At 44.0% G+C, this 20,859-nt stretch overlaps 1 protein-coding gene across 8 annotated transcripts; it reads left to right on the plus strand.

Annotated features, from left to right (window-relative positions):
- The first annotated feature begins 1,296 nt into the window (after positions 1 to 1,296).
- Positions 1,297 to 17,590, plus strand: LOC121592470 (cytoplasmic dynein 1 intermediate chain). Of its 8 annotated transcripts, none has more exons than XM_041913984.1 (11): positions 1,297 to 1,466; positions 2,741 to 2,931; positions 3,055 to 3,201; positions 3,292 to 3,416; positions 6,396 to 6,458; positions 8,434 to 8,454; positions 11,427 to 11,474; positions 15,321 to 15,470; positions 15,540 to 15,696; positions 15,771 to 16,143; positions 16,742 to 17,590. In XM_041913984.1, the coding sequence occupies exons 2-11, from the start codon at positions 2,786 to 2,788 to the stop codon at positions 17,570 to 17,572; spliced, it is 2,061 nt and encodes a 686-aa protein (XP_041769918.1). In that variant the 5' UTR covers positions 1,297 to 1,466; positions 2,741 to 2,785; the 3' UTR covers positions 17,573 to 17,590. The 8 variants fall into 8 exon arrangements, with proteins under 8 accessions (XP_041769918.1, XP_041770091.1, XP_041770002.1 ...); XM_041914157.1 differs by having other exon boundaries at positions 6,426 to 6,458; XM_041914068.1 differs by lacking the exon at positions 11,427 to 11,474 and having other exon boundaries at positions 15,297 to 15,470.
- The last annotated feature ends 3,269 nt before the right edge of the window (positions 17,591 to 20,859 follow it).

Below are 20,859 nucleotides of genomic sequence, written 5' to 3' on the forward strand. Positions count from 1 at the left end.
ACGACTTAACAACATGCCCGTCATGGGTTCAAGCCCCGAATAGACCGTGCCGCCATACGTAGGACTGACTATCCTACTATGGGGGGAAATCAATAAGTCACTGAAAGCCAACCCCACAAGAGGGTTGGCAGGCCTTGACCGGCATCGGTTGTTGAGCCAAAGAAGAAGAAGAAGAAGACTGACCAATGCAGTACAAATTACATTTTTGTTAATAAATCTAATCCACTTAAAAGCCAAAAACATCAGAATGTTCGGTACGTACCGTATCAAATAAGTGTGCAAAAGTTATAATTTAAATAAAAATTACGGAGTCATCAATTTTGTTTTGGCCGAAAATCGCGAAATTTGACTTACGCTGATATTCCCCAAGTGCCACAAATCCACTAAACGACCACTAAACGGCTTCTAAACGACTCAAGTTCTCTACCTAAACGGAATATAGAAAGACTTCGTTTAGCAGACGCCAAACGACTCATTCATTCTAAAAATAGCAAAAAAAGCTGGTGGCGCTCTCTGTTGGTGGGATACCCAACCAGTTGAGCTTCATCGCTTGGAGGAGAGCTTTCTCATTTCCTCTGTACTGTTGTATGGTTTCGCATTGAAGTTATGCATCGCTAGAACTAGAACGGCGATACAATTGTTTAATTACTAAACTCCAACGGAAACCACCAGTACTGAAGCAAGTGAGAATTGAGTTATGGTCGTTGGTGTTGATACCCACGTATCTGACCACACGACCATTCACATAGATTTTTGCTCAGAAAGTTATAAGGCTATATAGGTCATGATAAGATGAAACTTGTCGAAACATATTGCAAGAACAGGATAGCAATATAATGATGAGTTGTAATACGCCATCTATTGATCAAACCAATGAAGCTGTGGAGCTTTCATTTTTTTATATGGATATTCAATTTTCCAGTCGTTTAAGCTTAATCTGTGGCGCTTGGGTCGTGTTACGCTGATTCCTCGGGAACGCACAAGCCGCGTAACTTGGGAACAGACTGTACTGCTCACAATATTATGGCCGAATAAGAAAAGAAACGTTTCTTGAAAGGACTGTGAGAACTAGGAATAAACTTACCCGCACAATAAATGCATTCTGAACGATACAGTAACCTCAAAAGCACAAGAAACACCTTTCGCTTGGTCTGTGCTATCGTTCCATGTGCGCCATGCCGCCTTTTGTGTGCACGGCACTGTGCTCGGTGACAGTGGGAGCTACCAACCGGGCGGTATAAACGCTCTTAACGTCAAATATCGTGCAGAGAATGCGGATGGTCCGTGGTGGTGCGAATAATCGGGCTGCCTCAGTGAGCATGTGTTGTGTGCGTGCATGTGTGTGTGTTTGTGCATGTGCGTACGTGCGCTTGGTGGTGCAAAATTTTTCTCGAAGTGCAACCGTGCGGACGCAAACGGAGTGAAAGTGCGCAATCACGCCGAACCGCTTTTCTTCACCAGCTCGGGTACTGAACCAACCTACCAGCTTTCGGCTGCTGCCGGAATAAAGGCAGCAATCAGTATCGTTTACCACTTCACAACTCGTCCGCTCATTGCCCCACCTTTCCTCCATTCCTGTAGTGGTGTACTAACACGATCAGATCATCCCTGCATCATCCCTGCCTTGTCGTCGACCCCTCCTACCACTCGGTGGGAGCCTCCGAAAGTGTACCGCAAACGCCCTTCTCTCTGTGTGTGTCTCTGTACGCGCGTGTGTGTGTGTGTGTGTCCGGGTGTTCTCGCTCTTCAATCCCCAAAATCACGTCCACGTCCCGATCAACAAATGACGCATCTTGGCTCTTCTATCATCTCGGTGGAATGTGAATAACATCGCACCGCTTTGCCACCGAAGCAGGTTACGGGAAAGTCTCACCGGAAGGAGGTGCCGACCTCTCCAGAAGAGGAAGAAGAAATAGGGGTTGCCTCCCCTGCCCAACCCCATCTTCCTTCTAAAGGGAATCGGTACTGAGGTGGCAACTTTGTGCATCACCCACCCACCCACACCTGGCCCATCAAGGCGGTGGCTACGAAAGCGAGCAAGAGAGAGAGAGAGAGAGAGAAGAGAGCAATCTACGCAACTGACCTAACTGTTAAAAATCGTACTACATCAACCCCATCCTCCTCATACACACCCCCCTCCCCATTGGGTAGTGTCTAACCAAAGGGCGAAAACTCATCTCCTCTTAACATATTTTAAAGCAAATAATACTTAAACTTTTCCTTCGCGTGGTGGAACAAAAAATGTGAGTGCTCCCAGTAGTAATGGAAAAAAAAACCCCTACCGAATTGCTTCTACTAACAAACAGTCACAATCCACTCATATCCACACGCACATTAACACACAAACACACAAACACACACACACACAAATAGTCTAACGTTTTGCCATTCGCCTTTTTCTGCTTCGCTTTCTGTACTCCTGCCTCTGCAACATCCCTCTTCTTCTATCTTCTCTCTATCTGCTGTCGTTGCTGCTGCTGGCTGCTGGCTGCTTTTGCACCGAATCCAACAAATCGAAACACGAAAAAAAAAGTAAAAGAGAGAAGAAAAAGAAACGCTCGAAAAAACGATGACAAAATGACGTCATCGGCTTTTTCGGCAGACACTCTTTCACTGCGCCATACAGTTTTTGTTGTTGTTGTGTTTTTGTTTTTTAGTTTTACACACCTGCTAGTGCACCCTAGCAAACACACACGCATGTACACGCGTACCAATAATGATGTTTTTTTTTTTCTTCCAGCTGTGAAAGCTGGAGCAATTAGAGCAACTCGCGAAACTTTCCAAGATGAACCGTAAGGCGGAGCTGGAGCGGAAGAAGGCCAAACTGCAGGCCCTCCGCGAGGAGAAGGACCGCAGGCGGAAGGAGAAGGAGCAGAAGGATCTGGAGGAGGCGTCCGGCAAGCTGGGCCACTCAGAAACCAGCACACGGAAGTGAGTGGCGCCCACCGCACACGCTTGGCCACCCTTTACACTGTGCTGATGGACTGTGTGTTTTCTTCTTCTTCTTCTTCTTCTTCTTCTTCTTCTTCTTCTTCTTCTTTGCCCGTTGTACAGGGATCTGGATGAGATGCTTTCGTCGCTGGGTGTGGCGCCCGTGTCCGAGGTGCTGTCCTCGCTGTCCTCGGTCAATTCGGCCACCTCCGACCAGTCCACCACCCACACGCCCGACGCCAGCCTGCAGCCCAGCATCAACGGTGCGAGGTATGGTTTTCCCCCCTTTTCCCGTGTCGTTTGCACCTTTATCCTAAACGGTGTTGCACCCTTTCCATTTCCGCTCCCGTTCGTCGCCAGCTATCGCAAGAAGCCGGTCAACCTGTGCCTGGTATCGGTGCAGGCCACCAACATTCCCCCGAAGGAGACGGTCGTCTACTCGAAGCAAACACAAACGAACAGCTCCGGCGGTCACGAGCGCGACGGTAAGTGTAATTGGGCGATCGATTGCTATCGATTTCCGCACCCTTGTCCCCACCCCCGCCACCGCTCCCAATCTTCCAAGCGTTTTCTTTGGATCACACACACTCAAACACATCTACACTCATACTATCCCCTATAAAACAATGCATTTGAAATTCACTCTATTTTTGTCGCAATACTCTCAATAACTGTTGTTGGAAACTATTTTAAATGGTTGGGCATTTTATTAAAAAAAAAATATTATGATCGAAACCAACCGAGGAATTTTTCAAACATCTGTTTCATTTTGTAATTCGTGTTCCTATTAGTGTTGGGTAAATCTGACTCAGAATCATGAATCTGAATGAATTTTTAAATAATTCAATGAATCTGAATCTCATTCGCGAATATTCTTGAATCTCCAACAAAATCATAAATCTCCAACTATTCATGAATCTCGAAAGACTCATCAATCTCGAAAGATTCATGAATTTCAAAAGATTCATATACCTCGAAAGATTCACGGATCTCTCACGGATCACGGATTCATACATCTCCAGAGATTCATAGAGCTTGAGCTGCTCATTATTCTTCTTCTTGGCGTAGCAACAAGGCAAGTTTTCGTGACTTCCTGGCAAGTACCACGCAGCCGGATAGTTTATTTTGCTACGAGGAGACGGACCATGCGACGCTTGAACCCACGACGGGCATGTCGTTAGGTGGGATCGCGCAAATACAATATTTTGAAAATCATACATCTCTAAAGATTCATTAATCCCTGGAGATGTATGAACTTTTATGAATTTATGAACCTTTGAAGATTTATTTATTTTTCGAGATTCAATCCTTCGAGATTCATTATTCTTTAGAAATTAATGAATCTTTAAAGAGTCGATTCGAGATTCGAATCACTCATCGCTGAAGATTCGTATGAATGAATCTCAATGAAAGATTCATTAAACCCAACGCTAGTTCCTATAGGGGAAGGTAGATAAAGACGGACACGTTAATGAAGATGTTAAAAATCTTGAGATATATAAATGCAACGACCATGAAAATGGGCATACATTATCTTACATTCATGTTTTATCAGAATATGTGTTTGAAATTTTCAAGTTTTGATTTTTATGTGTTTTTTATGCACGAAATATGGTTTTCTTCGTGCAGTTTTGAAGTAAGACGGACACCTGATATGGGAAAGATGGACACCGTTAGAAAACGTTGGAAATTGAATAGGTTTATCCCATCCCACATCCCATTGTTTTCCACGTCCTGGTACGATCGTCAACCAATTCTTGGCCAATTGCAACGGCGTTTCATTCAGTGGGGAATTTTGAGAATCGTAAGCACCGCTTCTCCAATACATCGTAGAATGTGGAATCTATTGCATTATTAAAATTTCATCGGCGTCGAGCGAGAGTAATAGCGTAGCGAATGGCTGCTATTTTGACTGGTGTGCCGTTTCTCGCTTATTTCCATGCTTGCTCTAGTTGCTGGATGGTTTATATCCTTTAAATATATTTATTTAAGGTATTTGATGAAATATATTAAGTAGCAATCGATATGAAATGTAAAATAAATCAATGAATTCGGTGTCCTTCTCTCCCTACGACAGAGTGTCCGTCTTTCCCGCTTGGGTGTCAGGATGTTTAAACCACCAGAAAACAATATTGTTTTATTAGTTTTATTCTCGTTCTTTCGCCAGTAAATTCAACCAATTTTGCATATACATTATGCCGAAAATGTTCTCAAATGTGTTGTCTTGCTTTGAATTTAAATGTTGCATTGTTGATTTTTTCGAAAATTATCTTTTTCATGCATTTATGAGAAGTGTCCGCCTTACCCGCAGTGTTCGTCTCTACATACCTTCCCCTACCAGGACGCAGCTGCAAAATGAGCTAGTTTGGTGCAATGAAAACAAATAGAAATCTAATTCTGCTGCAATAGTTAATGATTATTTGTTCAAAAATGGACTCAGTTACCGGCACAGCGCATACAAACATCAAATCAGCCCCATCCCTACTGTCCCCGGTCATACCGTCTTGATATACAAACGAGAGAGAGAGAGAGATAAAGGAGAGCGAGAGAGAGAGTGAGAGAGTCTCTGGTCTGCAGATTTGCGAAAGGTTTAGGAACAGGAAACAGTCAAACCTTTACTTTGCCGGTTTTTCGTTTTTGTCAAAGGACAAATGCACCCGCCCGGAAAAGCTTTGGCAGGAGTTTCGCTTACCGACGCGAGAGATGAAAAGCCCGCCCGCCTGCCATCCGCCCGATAATGTCCGTGTTCGTCCAACCCACTCCGCTCTCCTCCCCGCCCCCCGGGACTGGGCTGGGGGACACCAACGCACAGTGGAAGGCAGCTTTATAGATCTTAATACTTGTTAGTGAAGAAACAGTTTCTATATTCCATTTTGTTTGCGTAAATTTTACGTAATTAGTAAAGTTTTGTTGTTTTCTAACAGTTGTGGTGGTACAGTGTATTCGCTTTACTATTGTACAGTGTATAATTGTACAATTTAATGCAATATATGTTGTTTTTTTTTATATTTTAGGACCTTCCAAAGACTAATGTTTCGGTGAAATTAATTCCAAACAAAATCATAAGCCACAAGAAAAGAACGTAAAATACGGCCAAAGTCGCATTACCGTTAAAAATAACGAATTAATTAAAATTTGAACGACAAAGCTGGTACTTCACGGTATATATGATAGGGCACGCTTTATTTACATTTGAAATTAATCTTCAATTGGCTTTCTTAATGCCATTTTATCTACTTGAAAGCCGAAAATATACTGCCCGCATTCAAATCTTAAAATTAAAAAAACAATAATTTTTATCCCAGTCTGGCTCCACTGTCGCTCCACTGTCCCGCGCGCTTCGCCTCCCAAAGCGTTCTAAAACAGTGTTCCTCCCCACCCGCTCCACCAGCCGCTCTCTTTTCCCGCTTTGCCTTCGGCACACTTCCAGTGGGACAATAAGTGAAATAAAATAACAAATACAGTTTTTTCTTGCCATTCCTCACCTCTGTCAGGATATATGGAGGATTGGTGGAGACCGCGCAAAGGTAAAGCATGATATCGATGTGATATAAACACACACATACAAACACACCCGCACACTCATACACTCGAAACGTACACGCAAAAGAGCAATCGAAAGCCGTGTTGTGTACCGTGTACCTCTATCGATAAACGAACACAGAAAATCGTGCCAAAACCAATGACTAGCATTTTGATGAGCCTGAAAAATAGTAGTTAATGTTCCATTATTTTTCCGCTCCGCCCTTGCTTCCTTGCATAGATATAGGATCGGTACACATTTTGTTTTCTTCCGTTGTTTTTCGTGTTAAAAAAAGCATACGCTTTTACATCCTAGTTTGTTAATTTATTTTTTTATTATTCTCTTCTGGGCTGCTTACCTTGTTTGCGTTCAGTGCTGCAAAATGTAATGAGCATCACGAGTTGGTTCACCAACGAAAACAATGAACATATTCGTGGTAGCTTGGCGTTCATTGCTGATACTCAATGGATGTGCGTCATGACATGTCGACACATGACGACATGCGAGTGCTTGTGTCAACCGCGATACTCTCGCATACAAGCATAATCATTTCTGGCTGTGAACAGTGCTGCCAAATGCCACTGTTTCAGTCACCAACACATATGACTGAAACGTAGTTCAAGTCAGCTCACGTACACAACTGTGATGATCAGAGGTGAGACTCAAACAGTTGGAGGATCCATCACATGCTTGGTGACATTTTGTTTAGCACCCAACTCTTGGTCACACACTTAGCCACGACATTTTGTGTCGGTGACAATCACAACATTCTTGGAATATACTTGGCGTGTGGTCCTAAGCAACAAAATGTGCACTCTTTCTAGCTCTGTCTGCTTTGATTGTCTGTTGGGTAGAATGATAAATCATTTGAGCGAGAAATCATGCTCATTGTGTGTTGCTTGGGACCACTCGCATGCACCACATATCTCTCATGAGTATCGTGATGATCGACGACAGAAAATGTCATAACCATGTGAGTGGCCATTGGTTGGTTGCACAAAATGACACCAAGCGTGTGTGATGGTCGCACCAACTATTTGGGTCTCACCTCTGATCATCACAGTAGAGCTCTTGACGCTGACATGATTTTGTTTCATTCGGAATTTGTCACGACTATGTCAGTGCAGAACTGATCACAGTTAAAAAAAAAGTCATGGCATAATGACTGACCAAGCAATGGTCGCAAAAATGCCACGAAGCATGCATTGGTCACACCACTCGTTTGGAGTATCACCTCTGATTATCACAATTGAGTATGTGACGCTGACATGGATTTTGTTTCAGTCAGATTTTTTTTATGACATTGACTATGACATTTTGCAGCACTGGTTGCGTTTGCTCATTTGTTACTTTATTCTTTCCGTTCTTCTATTTTCCTCTTCGGTTTGTCGTTTCAATGTTCCCTATGTCTCTCTCTCACTCTCCCTCTCTTTAGCTCCCCTGGCCTTAGCTCCTATAGCTTTCGTGTGTGTGTGTGTGTGTGTGTTTTCTTCTTCTTCTTTTTACTTTTCTTCAATGTATAGTTTAGTAATATGGAGCATTTTATACAAAACAAAGCTGAAAGATGGCAAGAACAACACACACACAGTACCTCTAGCCTTAATTGCAATAGATCTTTGAAATCTTCTCCTACATCTTCGTCTTAGCATTGGTTTTTTTTTTCTCTTCTTCTCATTATTTGTTGTACCGTTATCGCTATCGTTGTCAGCTTGTGTATTGTGCATTTGTACTGGTGCGTACTGGTACATCGTAACCGGCCGACCGGCCGGAGCTCTCTAGCAGCATTAGAATGTTAAGACATTACCAGTGTCAAGTGTCTGTAAACTAATCACACAACTTTCTCTCTCCCCATCCCACCCTCCCCTCCTTCCCCCTCGTTTCCGGTGTGTCTGGTCTGGGAAATATTGGAACCTGCAAACTGGAACCACCGACGCTGGCGACTGCAACAACGGAACGGCCCTTCGGACAACGTCACACAGCTCACGCAACCGACTATTACGGTGAGTAATGCGTTTCAGCGCGATTCGTTTTAGCGTCCCCTCCCCAACATTGTCACTGCCAAATGGCCCCCCCTCAACCCCTCCGTTTTTCTTAACGCGTCACCCGTAACGTTACACAAACGCGCGCCCTACCTTTCTGCGCTACCATTAATATATGTAACATTACATCCTTTCCTCTACTACTACTACTTCTACTACTACTACTATTATCTCTACTACATCGTACCGCCCTCCCCTCCACAAGCCTCTACATCCAACGATGCTAATCGAGTAGATCAATGCTTCCTAGCATCGCTCCCGGCGGCGGTGTTATGCCACTCTGAAGGAGTGTTCTTTTACTCGTAGCGATCGAACATCATCTGCTTTCATCTATCCTAAACCCTTCATCGAAGGCATTCAAAACCATCCAAATCATCGTTATTGTTGAAATAGAAAATCAAGCCCCCCTCCTCCCTCTTTTTGCTCTACAATTATAACAACCACACCACACCATCCTAATCCATTCCTTAGATACGTCCTCAAGAGTTTTTACCACACCTTTATCTTGTTTCCTTTGTCATCATTTTACCTCCCTTACCTCCCTCCTTCACCTTTCTGTTGCCTTTCCCACTGCTGTCTGCAAATGATAGTAGGTTTGTGTTACTCTAGTTCCGTTAGTTACTATATAAACAACACTGTTTTGTTCTCATTTGCTTTATCCTGTTCCCACGCCCGCGTGTGCGCGTGCCACGAGAAGAGCTTTTGCTACGGAAACAGCAAACTATATGATAAAGACAATAATCCGACCCCTCGTTTCCTTCCCTGCCATCTTGCGCGTGCCGCGTTTTTTTTTAAATAGTACAAGTACATTTTAGTTTCTCCACCCATTTGTGTTTCTCTGTTTGTTTCTCTCTATTTCTATTTCTCTTCTCTCCCTTTTCATTCTGTTGTTGTTGTTGTTTTTTTATATTCCTATTTTACTTCTCTTATCTTAGTTAAGTATTCATTGTTTATTTGTTGCGGGGAATCACTATTATCCGTTCGTACTACCTGTTCGTGTTTTTTTTACTTTATTTTTCGTTTTTAATTTTATAGTCTCTTTCATTTCGCTACACCACCACCACCACCACCAACCACAATCGTTTTCCAGTATTATTTTTTTTAATCTTCTACGTCCCCCCATTGCCTTTACGTTTTTTTATACAGATTGTACACGTGGTTCACGCGTGGTTTGCCGGTTGAAAATGCAATCGTTTGTTTTACCGTGTTGTTTGATTTGTTCGTTAATTTATCTTCCGTTATCATACAATCGTGCGGCAAGGTTACATAAGAAAACCCAAACGGTAACTTGCATGGTGCCAAAGGCACTCCTTTTTTTGTGTGTGTGTGTTTGTTCGTCCCTTTTCCTCCCTTACCATGTATCGTGTTTCTATGTTAACCGTTTGAAACGGGGAAAATGGTACCGTGTTTTTCATTTTCGTGTTCAACATTTTTTTGGTTTTAAATTCCTCTTATTTTCTCAACACCTGATATTCACAATCATGACGCCTTCCTAAATTGATTTCTACTCATTTTCTGGTTTTCTTACATTTCAAATACCGTAGAAGAAGAACGCAGCCTGTCGAATGAATGACGTTATCTCGGAAAAGGCTGAGCTGGAATAGAGAATTTAAACATTTTTAAACACCTCACAACGTCTCTGTAGAACCGGAATTTTAGCGATAAGCTAGCCTTGATGGTTGCCTTGTTGGTGGTCGATTTCGATCTACAAAATGCTACCGGTCAGGATTGACCTGCTTGTTCGTGTGATCTTGGTCGCAGCCTCCCCTTGCCATCATCTTCATTCTAGTCGCTTACTGTAGACTGTAGACAAATAAGTACAAGCTCATCTATATATGCCATACGCGCGCGCGAAAATGTCATCCTACACATCCCCCATCCATCTCGAGTAACCAAGGTGTTTTAGCAAGTTTAAGGAAATGTTTAAGATTAATCAATGGCCCCTCTTCCCCCTTCGGTGGCAGTATACACACGGATAAGGATAGCTGTATTGTATAGCTTTATTTTGGGGTAGCATTTGTTTTTTTTTTGCCATTTTGAACACCAACGTAATTACGCATAGTGCTCATCAATCCCACATTACTCCGTATGTATAGCTATCAATTAGAATGTATGAGTGTTTCTTATTGGAAACAGCAGAATACTGACACAGTGAATAGGTTTTCCGCTTCTATTAACGATAGGCAAACTTTTCCTAGTCCAGCGCGAGAAAGCCCGAAACGTACTTTGTTTTTTTTTTTTACAAAATATTTCCTAATTTTTACAAAATGTTGATAAGCACTCTACGCTTCCCCCTTGTCCGCATATCCTTCTCCCTGCTCCTGTCACTCTTCCAACCCCTTAAATAAACCTCGAAACAGACGAGAAACGGAAACGATATGGCTGCGTTCGTTCTTTAGTCTGCACCATTGTGTGCCGCTGTGAAACTTTTTCGCGTCCACTGTTAGCTGATTGTGTTTGAAATGTTTTCCCGCCCGGCCCCGCTGCAAACCACCAACCACCCTTTCTCCACATTTTTCCGATTATCATATCTTTTTTTTTTTGTTTTGTATCGAAACCAATCAGCACTACTCCGTCATTCTCATACTATTATCCGCCCACACACACACACACACACCGCAAACCAACCCCACTTCCCCCTCTCTTATTTGCTATTGAGATTTATTAAAGCGTTTGATACTAATCTGCTGCTTTTCGTTTCATAAAACAAATGGATAATGTAAATTTAAATCTTCAATACCTAAAAACCTCAAAATTTCAAGAAATTAAAAAAAAAACCTCTAAAAATGCCTTTTCTTTTCCCTAAAAGGAAGAAGCAAAACCTAAATAAAAAATGCTCACACAAACAAACAAACAAACTATATGCCCTGCCCTGCAAAAAAAACACAAAAAGATACACAAAAGTTTAAGTTAGCTTTTTTTCCCATTTCAAGATGAGTACAATCTTAACCCCGGTTTAGAGTGGGAGGATGAGTTTACAGGTAGGTTTTTGCCATAACAACACAAATTAATCTCTGCTCCTCTTCTTGTTCTTCTTTCATTTTTTTATTCACTTTTATTGCAAAATTGCGCAAAACTACTCTTTACTTGTTTTTTTTTTTTTGTCGTTACATTTTATTTCCTCTCTCTATAATAGATACGTATACAAATGTCACATGTAGTCGTTTGTACGTTGTTATCCTGGTTTTGTTAATAGATGTTTTCCTTTTTTTTAATTCTTTTGATTCGGTACTATTCATCTAGACGCAATTTTATGCAGACATAATGATAGCTTGTTTTGGTTTCGTTTTTACTTTCTTTCTTCGAAGCTTAGTGGCTTTGCTTCATGTGTGCCTTGTTGTTGTTGTTGATGTTTTTTTACATTGCTACTATTTTTCGTTATTTTTGCCCATCGATGCGTGCAGGTAAACCAGTTCATTGGAACTCTTATTACTACGCAGGTTTTTTTTTGTAGTTTATGTTTTTTTTTCATTAAATTACTGTAGCCGTTTTAGTAACTGAATAAAACTTGTTGAAAATTTATTGCTATTGTTTCAATAGTTCAATGAAACTATTTCGCTATTTTGTAATTTGTTCCCATAGTGTTGCTCTAGAGTTGCTCCGTGAACAGTGATCCGGGGAACGTGATGAGTGATGCCACGCATCATGAACATGTTTTGTCCGTTGTCTATCTCTCTCTCTGTCTGTCTCTGTCTCTGTATCTTTGTCTATGTCTCTTTCTCTTTTTCTACTTCCTGTTCTCGTCTTCCTTTTGTAGTGCTGTAGTACCATTGATAAACCCTACTTGGCATCTCTGTTCTCAACTCGCGGGATCCCTACATAAAAATCTACATCGCTCCCCAAAAAAACAAAAACTCCATTTTAAATGCAATCAAAAGCCACGTGGTGCGGTGGCTGTGAAGTTTGCAGACAACCCGGGGAACCCCTGTACTCTGGTCTACTCCACTGGACTATACTAACCAACTACTGCTACACACACACACACACATTCACACAGTTAAGCTAGATGTACTAGTTCTAATACACATCAACACTCAAACCTTCTAACCACAACCTCGCAATCAGGTCGCTCTCGGTGGAAGGTACTTTGGAAGGTACTAACGGTGTCGTCGGAGTCTCCATGTTTGTGTTTTGTGGTAGCTTTGTGTGCAATGTTGTTCCTGTGTGTTCTTTATTCCATCCCCCTCCCCCTCCCTGTTGTGCTGAGTGTTGCAATGCACCGTCCCCTAACCTAACATTCATGCTCTAACTTCTCTGGTTCGTCGACTGACCAACATCATCAACCCGCTTTCTTGCTACCCATACCGAACTCACCATGTCCTGGAATTAGTAGTAGTAATGTTGAATCTAGCTTTCTTATACGAATAAACATAACCACCTTGCAATGCGCTTGCCAACTACATCCAAAAAACATCCGGGGGATGCATGACGGAAAGGGGGGAAGAAGTTTTGACATTGCTATTACTACTACCATTCGTTCTTTATAAAAGCAGCAAGAATACAGTATTGACACCACCGAATGTGTTGCCTGTGCACCCTTCCCCAAAAACATATCTGTGTGTTCTTCGTGTACATCTATCGTGGGCATCAAACCGCATCCTACTGTCTACTGCTCTGTCCTCTGTTCTACCTACTATCTTCTATCTCTTCTCTGCTCCCTGTACTCCCTCTGTCTTGTTGAATATCCCGCTAAAAATGGGTGGAGAAATAGAATAATGCTTTAGCGTATGCTACGAAGATGTTCATGTATATCGATGCGATAGATACCGATCATTGTGCCTATTTCCCTTAGTCGGTCCCCCCTACATGACTCGGATCTCGTCCAGATCTTACATCCAGAACCTTTGCAGCGTGAAGATAGTGTACTCCACTTCTCTCCAATCGTTATGATAACTCACGATTCCAAGATATTCGAAAACACCAAGTCCTCCTCTGCTAACGACTGTTGCTATTACTACTACCACCACTGTTACTACTACTACTAGCTCCTAGTAACTTCTCCTCACATATAAAAAAAACTCCCCTTCCCGTCATCATCATCAACATCATACACCGCGTCACCATCCATGTTATCGCTCCTGTCATTTTCCCTTTCCATCCCTCACAAAAAGACGCTTTTAAGCTCTCCTCTGCCTGCAATGATGTGGCAGCTGCGTGCCGCCTAGTGCCACAAGGGCTAGTGACACACACGCTGTTGGAAAGTTCGCTTCTTCCTTGCTACGCTGCAGATGACAGGTCGCACACATACGCAAACATTCATCGAACTTATTCACACACCCATAGCGAGTGGAACGCTTTTTAGCCCCTTTACATGTGTAAATAACCGTCAGACACTAAATCAACTTACCTAGCTGTGTGATAGCCGGCTCCATTATGAGTGTTTGTCCTCCCCCAAGCATACGCAAGTTAGCTCTTTTATGCCAGCGAAGTGTGGACCTGCTTCTTTTGGCTTTTCTGAAGCGAACCAGCTACTAGCCAACACTGGTAGATGCAGCCTGGCGAAGATGCCATCTGAGGTATTCCCCTCATCCTCCAGATTGGTTTTGAACCACAAGCATTCAAAATTGTAGCAAACATTTTCAAAAAACATTGGAACTATTGATATTGTAGAACAAAGATAAAGATCGGGCTCTATAGGGCCGTACCTCAACATCCAGTTCAGATTCTGCCAACAAATGTGCAAAATAAGTGTAAACCAGTCGAACAGGTGTGAAATGTTTGTGTGTAAGCAGTCGCCATCTGGTGCCAAATTCTGAAAGTTGTATATTTTTCGCATCAATCCGTCTGTGCACACTTTCCCTCCTCCTTGCCCTGTTGCTGCTCTCACAATCCCTTACATCTATTTTCCCTCTATATCTGTGCGTGCGCGTGTGTGTGAGTTTTGTTTCTCTCTGTGCTATTTCCTTCTGTACACTTCTGAACTCTTTCTTTCCCTCTCCACTATCTATTCTCTTTCCATCTTTCCCTTCTTTCGAGTTGTGACACTTTCTTCTCGATGCTCTCTCTGTATGTACTGTAAGGTTGCCTTCCGCGTTGCTTCTCAAAACAGCATCGTACAGAACATGGATATGACTTGTTTATTTTATGTGTTTTTTTTTTACATTTTATTTTTTTGGTTTTGCATCTTTAATACTCGTTGTTCGGTAGTGTATTCGCTCTCTCTCTTTTTTTTTTGTCGCGTGCGAAAAAAAATCAGTGCTGCGACGGTGCAAAACCCTGTCTCTGTACATATCCTCTGTAATGCCACGTGTTTGGTCTCTCCTATACATACATATCTATGCGAATGCGTGATTATAATTGCTTTCACTTCGTACTGCTGTGTACTGCTGGTAAACTTTTCCGATGCTCATTTGTTTTCCAGTGCGAAATGGAATGCAAAAAAAAACCCCGAGAATGCCAATTGATATTCACAAATAAAGCTACTACTCCTAGAGCACTACTACCCCCTCCTCCAAGTCTCGGGGCTGGGGAGTGATGTAGAGGGGAAAACAGGGAGCCGAGAGAAAATGGGAACTGGAAGAAAGAGAAAGAATTACATAGAGAGAGAGAGAGATGGATGATAAGAGAGAGATAGAGATAGAGAGAAAGCGAAGCGGAAGTGTTTGCATGTTCTTCCCTTTTTTGGACACTGATTCGCTGTTACTATTGCTACTACTGCCACCACCAGGCTTTACCACAAGCTCTCTCCTACCCTTTAGTTCGCTAAGTCGTCTCAAGCCCCTACCACCCTGAACAAAAAAAAAAACACCTCCACCCTGCGTGTCCCAGACAATACTAGATCAGAAACAGTTTTACTCATACAGTGCTTACTTTTGGGGACGGTCAAGGTGACGATGAGGAAAGCTCCCTCACCCATATCGACCATGGGTTCCACTCGAAGCTGCCGCCCGGCATCCTCCCCCACGGGCTGCCGACGGTCAAGGAGGTCGCACCAGCCATCACGCCGCAGGAGCAGAAAAAGGAAGACCTCAAGGAGGGTAAGTGTGGTGGTCGGTTGTGGCAGGAATGGAATGACTCTTATTTGAATTTATTTTTCTCGCCAACAGTGAAAGAGCTCTCCGCCGAGCAGAAGCAGATGATCATACTGTCGGAAGACTTCCAGCGGTTCATCCTGCGCGCCGGCAAGGTGATGGAGCGGGCACTCTCCGAAACGGTCGACATCTACACGGACTACATCGGCGACGGCGAGGCGGACGATATGAAGTGAGCAGTCCCAAACCCCTTCCACTCCGCCTCTTTCTAACCCTCTGTCTCTTTGCTTCCCCTCCGCGCCGCAGCGATGAAAAGTCACACGCAAGGCTGTCGCTGAACCGCACCTTCTACTGCGACCGCTGGTCGAAGAACCGGTGCGTCACGTCGTTCGACTGGTCGACGCACTTCCCCGAGCTGATGGTGGCGTCCTACCACAGCAACGAGGAGACACCGAACGAGCCGGACGGTGTGGTGGTGGTGTGGAACACCAAGTTCAAGAAGCAGACGCCGGAGGAGGTGTTCCACTGTCAGAGCGCGGTCATGTCGACGTGCTTTGCCAAATTTCACCCGAACCTGATCCTCGGCGGCACCTACTCCGGCCAGATCGTGCTGTGGGACAACCGGGTGCAGAAGCGCACCCCGATCCACCGGACGCCGCTGAGCGCCAACGCGCACACGGTAAGCACACGGCACTCGACACGCTGTCCCTTGCACACTCTCAAAAATAAAGTATTGTCGGAATCGTTTCCGGCTAGCTCCGAAGTGTTCTGGAATCGATTCCGGATAGTAGGTCCGGAATCAGTTTTTGGAAACGATTCCAGAATCTGCTCCGAAATCGTAATTGGATCCGGAATCGGAATCGGTTCTGGAATTGGAATTGGAAATAGACGTTTGGGTCAAATGATGCTACGTATTGATAGCCCCAAAGAATCAAAATTTATTTGTAAACGATCCGTTCTCATGGAGATCCCCGGACTGATTTCGCTTCTGAAACTTCATATTTCAATTCAAGAACTGATGCTCATTCCGGAGCTATTTCCATTTCTGGAGTCAATCCTGATTCCGTTACCGGAGCAAATTGCGATTCCGAAGTCAATGCCGATTCCGGAGCCGATTCTGATGGCGGAATCGATTCCGGAATCAACTCCGGAATCGGCTGCAGACTCAACTCCAGAATTAGCTTAGGAATTGATTCCGATTCCAATGCTGCCACCTTCTACTCTCATGCGTGGGTCTTCTCGTCTAAATCCGTCCCTGCTTTTCCTTCCTCCTGTAGCAACCGGTGTACTGTCTGTCGATGGTCGGCACGCAGAACGCGCACAACGTCATCTCGATCAGCTCCGATGGCAAGCTGTGCTCGTGGAGCCTGGACATGCTGTCCCAGCCGCAGGACGTGCTCGAGCTGCAGCACCGCCAGTCTAAAGCCATCTCCGTCACGTGCATGGCGTTCCCGCACAACGAGGTGAACAACTTTGTGCTGGGCGGCGAGGACGGCTACGTCTACTCGGCCAGCCGGCACGGCAACCGGTCCGGCATCGGCGAAACGTACGAGAAGCATCTCGGGCCGGTGACGGGCATCTCGGCCCACCACAACCAGTCGTCGCCCGACTTCGGGCACCTGTTTCTCACCTCCTCGATCGACTGGACGATCAAGCTGTGGAGCCTGAAGGACAACAAGCCGCTGTACTCGTTCGAGGACAACTCGGACTACGTGATGGACGTCGCCTGGTCGCCGATCCATCCGGCCCTGTTTGCCGGCGTGGACGGCAGCGGCCGGCTCGACCTGTGGAACCTCAACCAGGACACGGAGGTGCCGACCGCCTCGATCACGGTCGACGGGCAGCCGGCGCTGAACCGCGTCTCCTGGACGCCGTCCGGCCTGCACGTGACGGTCGGGGACGAGGCGGGCCGCATCCACGTGTACGACGTGGCGGACAATCTCGCCAACCCGCGCATGGACGAGTGGAACAAGCTGAACGCGGTGCTGTACGAGCTCAAGATGAACCAGACGGACGAGTTCGACGAGAAGGACCAGAAGTCGCCGGTGCCGCAGAACACCAGCACCGCCAGCGCGCTCACCTCCCTCTCCAGCTCGCCGCTCATATGAAACTCAATGATGCGACCGTACGGCGGAGGCGCCGGGGGCACCAGCAGCAGCAGCAGCAGCAGCATGATGAACGCCGCCGAGGGACGCTAGTAAGGGGACATGTTGAATGTTGGCACGCCACTCTGCAGGCAAAACGGATGATACTCAGATTGTCATCCCCGTGATTGAACTCCCGTGCCCCGGGGACGAGGAAGCAAACAAAAGACGCGGGTTTCTTTTCTCTTTATTTTATACCTTTTTGTGTTATTGTGGGAATTGGGCGAATGCTATAAGATTAACCACAATCCCCTTTTCCCCCTACACACATAATATTACTATACTGTATCTAATTTATTACAAACATACACACACACACACTCACACACTTACTCAGTCCGGCGATGTTTGATCGAAAGCGTTACATTGCTAGCCTATTTTGCCGCGGTAGAACGCGGGGAGAGGTTGTAGCAATCGCAGCTCTCCAATGTGTGTGTGTGTGTGTATGTGTGTGTGCAGCGGCGGGATCCTAACACCCTAATCGCCATATAGTCATCCGCCTGTCGCGCTCTAAAGCAAACCAAACCACGGCACAGAGAGAAAGAGGGAAACCAGGCTATACCACATTCAAACGTTGTGCTTATATCCGCTGTGTAGTGATTAAACCACAAAGCATTGTGCATTCAAATAATAGATACGTTTCGTCTTAAATAAACGGCAATCCAGATGTACTTCACGGTCGCTATTCTTTTTTTTTTATTAGTTGCTCTGCTATAGATGCTCCGAAATTGTAGCTTCTTCGTAATGTACGTCCCGCTTCGTGAAGAAACGGTTGCAGTGTGTTGTCCATCTTGTGCCCACTGCAGTACATACCCCGACGATGAGCGTCTCGGACTGTGGTGTAAGGTCTAATTTATATTCACGATAAATTGCTTTTATTGCGCTTCTCAATGGAAAGGCAGGGAAAGCGATGTTGAGACAAAATTAAAAAAAAAGTGCATACATGATGCACTCAACCACCCACGCCTACCAGACACCACGGAGGAGGAGGAGGTGGTGGTGGTGCACAATGAGGTCAGGCTCGGATTTTTCTCTGTGCGTGAGCGTTTTAGCGACACATCTGTGTACTGTGTCTGCAAGCGACTCGTGATCGTCATCGCAATGCGAGAGAGACCCAAGATGACTCATTGACGCTGTGGCTGTGTGTGGATGTTTAACGACTTCCGTCATCGGGCGAGTGCAGGCGCGGTATGACGTAATTATGCTGACGGTCGCCAAGAATGACGCCATGAGCGGAGAGCGTCCCGAAAAGGGGATGGGGACCAATCGACAGCCCCGGCCAGAACGGATGGGAAGTGGGCGCATAATGTGCCGATGCGATGTGCCTTCGCCTTCGGGCTTGCCGGGCCAGGGTTGAGCAAACATGGAAGATGTTTTTTGGAGCTGGTTGTTTCTTTTCCAGTAAACTATTACATTGATTATTACGTGAAATAAGTGGTTAAGATTTTTTTTTACTCTGAATGAAACACGTTTGGTTAGGTTGATGGAATCCATTCCTAGCGGCGGCGTTCGTTTCGATTGTTTGTCTTTTCACTCATTTTGTTGAATTTTTGTTTAATTTTTTATGATGATATTTTCTAACTTGCGAAGTAGATTCCAGAGGAATTGACAACGGAGAACATGTTTGGCCATAGTTTTATTTATTACAATAAATAAAGATATTCAAACAGAACACAAAAAAGGAAAAAAAAACACGCCAACTTAACATTCAACAATTATTTTAAACTTGTGCGTGCAAAACTGAACGAGGTAACTAACAAATCTAGAAACATGTAATTTAGGCTCATGAATCTTATTAAATCTTTAAAGAGATTCGATGAATCTGAATTTCAATTTCTGAGATTCATGAATTTGATTCAAATGTTCAAATATTTCCCTATCCGCCTTTATGTATGAATCTCTATAGATTCATTCATTCCTTCAGTAATAAATGCCTGAAGATTCATGAAGCTCCAATGGGTCATGAATCTTTACAGATGTATAAATATTTCTCTAACGATATCCTCTTTTTAAATTCTTTACTACACTTGATGCTATGCACGGTTTGGAGCTTTTTTTTATCTAGAGGGGTTTCAATTTTCCTGAAGTATTCGGGATACTTTAAGGATTTATGTTGAGCTACTTTATGGCTGACCTTCACAACTCTTTCAAGATCTGTGGAGATTTAGGAATCTTTTTTATTTTAGAGATTCATTAATCTTAGGAGATTTTATTCGAAGATTCGCTGAAAATTAAAATGAACGAATACTTACGAATAAGTTCAAACTAAGAGCTATCCATCGACCTGTATCGTAAACGAACTCTGGATTCGCTACTGGAGGTTGACTATATAGTTGTGCCTCAAGTACCAGAACTTTACGATTCATTCAATTCATCCTAAATAACGAACGACCTACGTTCATCTAATTAACGTTCATGATGTACTGAGTTGGTCATCAAAACAACGTCCTACCCGCCGAAATGAAGAACGTATAGGTCGTTCATTTCCCCCTTACAAATATGAACGACAATCGTAATACCAGGACGTTCATGAAAAGAACGTCCTACCAAGCGTAATAAGGATGTTCCTGGTCTGCCTAATAATTTTCAAGATGCAATACACTAATTATGTTCTTCTTGCAAAATAAAACAATTTACCATATTCTCTTAAACTGAAATGAACGAATGAATCGCGATTCACGTTCAGTTCATCTGAATGAAAGAACTAGTACGTTCTGGTACTGGTCGGTCGATACTACCATAAGTATGGAATGGTTAAAACTAACAGCTCAACGAATACGGTTTATGAGAAATGTCAATGATGTGTGAGTGTGTTTTTTTTATCTATTTATTTATTTATTTTATTTTTTTGGGGGACTTTGAGCCAATTGGCCTCATTCGCCTCTTAAAATATGGAAAATGAAAATGATCTCTCGAGAAGTTAGATCGATATTTGTAGCAAAAGTCGGGAACTATTTTGACTTGTTTTGGTATTTTGTTGTGGATTTACTAATATGTTACTTTACAAATCCTTACGATTGGTTGGAGAGCAATTTCATTTATTTATCAAAACATATTCTCCCAGACGCACCTAGGCGTACAGCTTGCCGAGCCCTGGGCCGGAAGAGTGCCACACAAAACCACGATCCAGACACTTCAATGACGACAGAGACCCATCGGCCCTCAATGACAGCAATGCTTTCTCTCGCTCTCGCACACGGAGCCAATGTGATCGTTTGCCCGTTTCGCTGTGTGCGTAGCGAGACGCCATG

This window comes from Anopheles merus, chromosome X, assembly GCF_017562075.2.
Source record: "Anopheles merus strain MAF chromosome X, AmerM5.1, whole genome shotgun sequence".
Classification (NCBI taxonomy): domain Eukaryota; kingdom Metazoa; phylum Arthropoda; class Insecta; order Diptera; family Culicidae; genus Anopheles; species Anopheles merus.

Bases quoted from the DNA above. Each gene is read 5' to 3' on its own strand.
- LOC121592470 (XM_041913984.1), top strand. From the start codon at position 2,786: ATGAACCGTAAGGCGGAGCTGGAGCGGAAGAAGGCCAAACTGCAGGCC. The intron at 3,202-3,291 runs GTATGGTTTTCC...GTTCGTCGCCAG, and splicing joins CCCAGCATCAACGGTGCGAG to CTATCGCAAGAAGCCGGTCA. The intron at 15,471-15,539 runs GTAAGTGTGGTG...TCTCGCCAACAG, and splicing joins AAAGGAAGACCTCAAGGAGG to TGAAAGAGCTCTCCGCCGAG.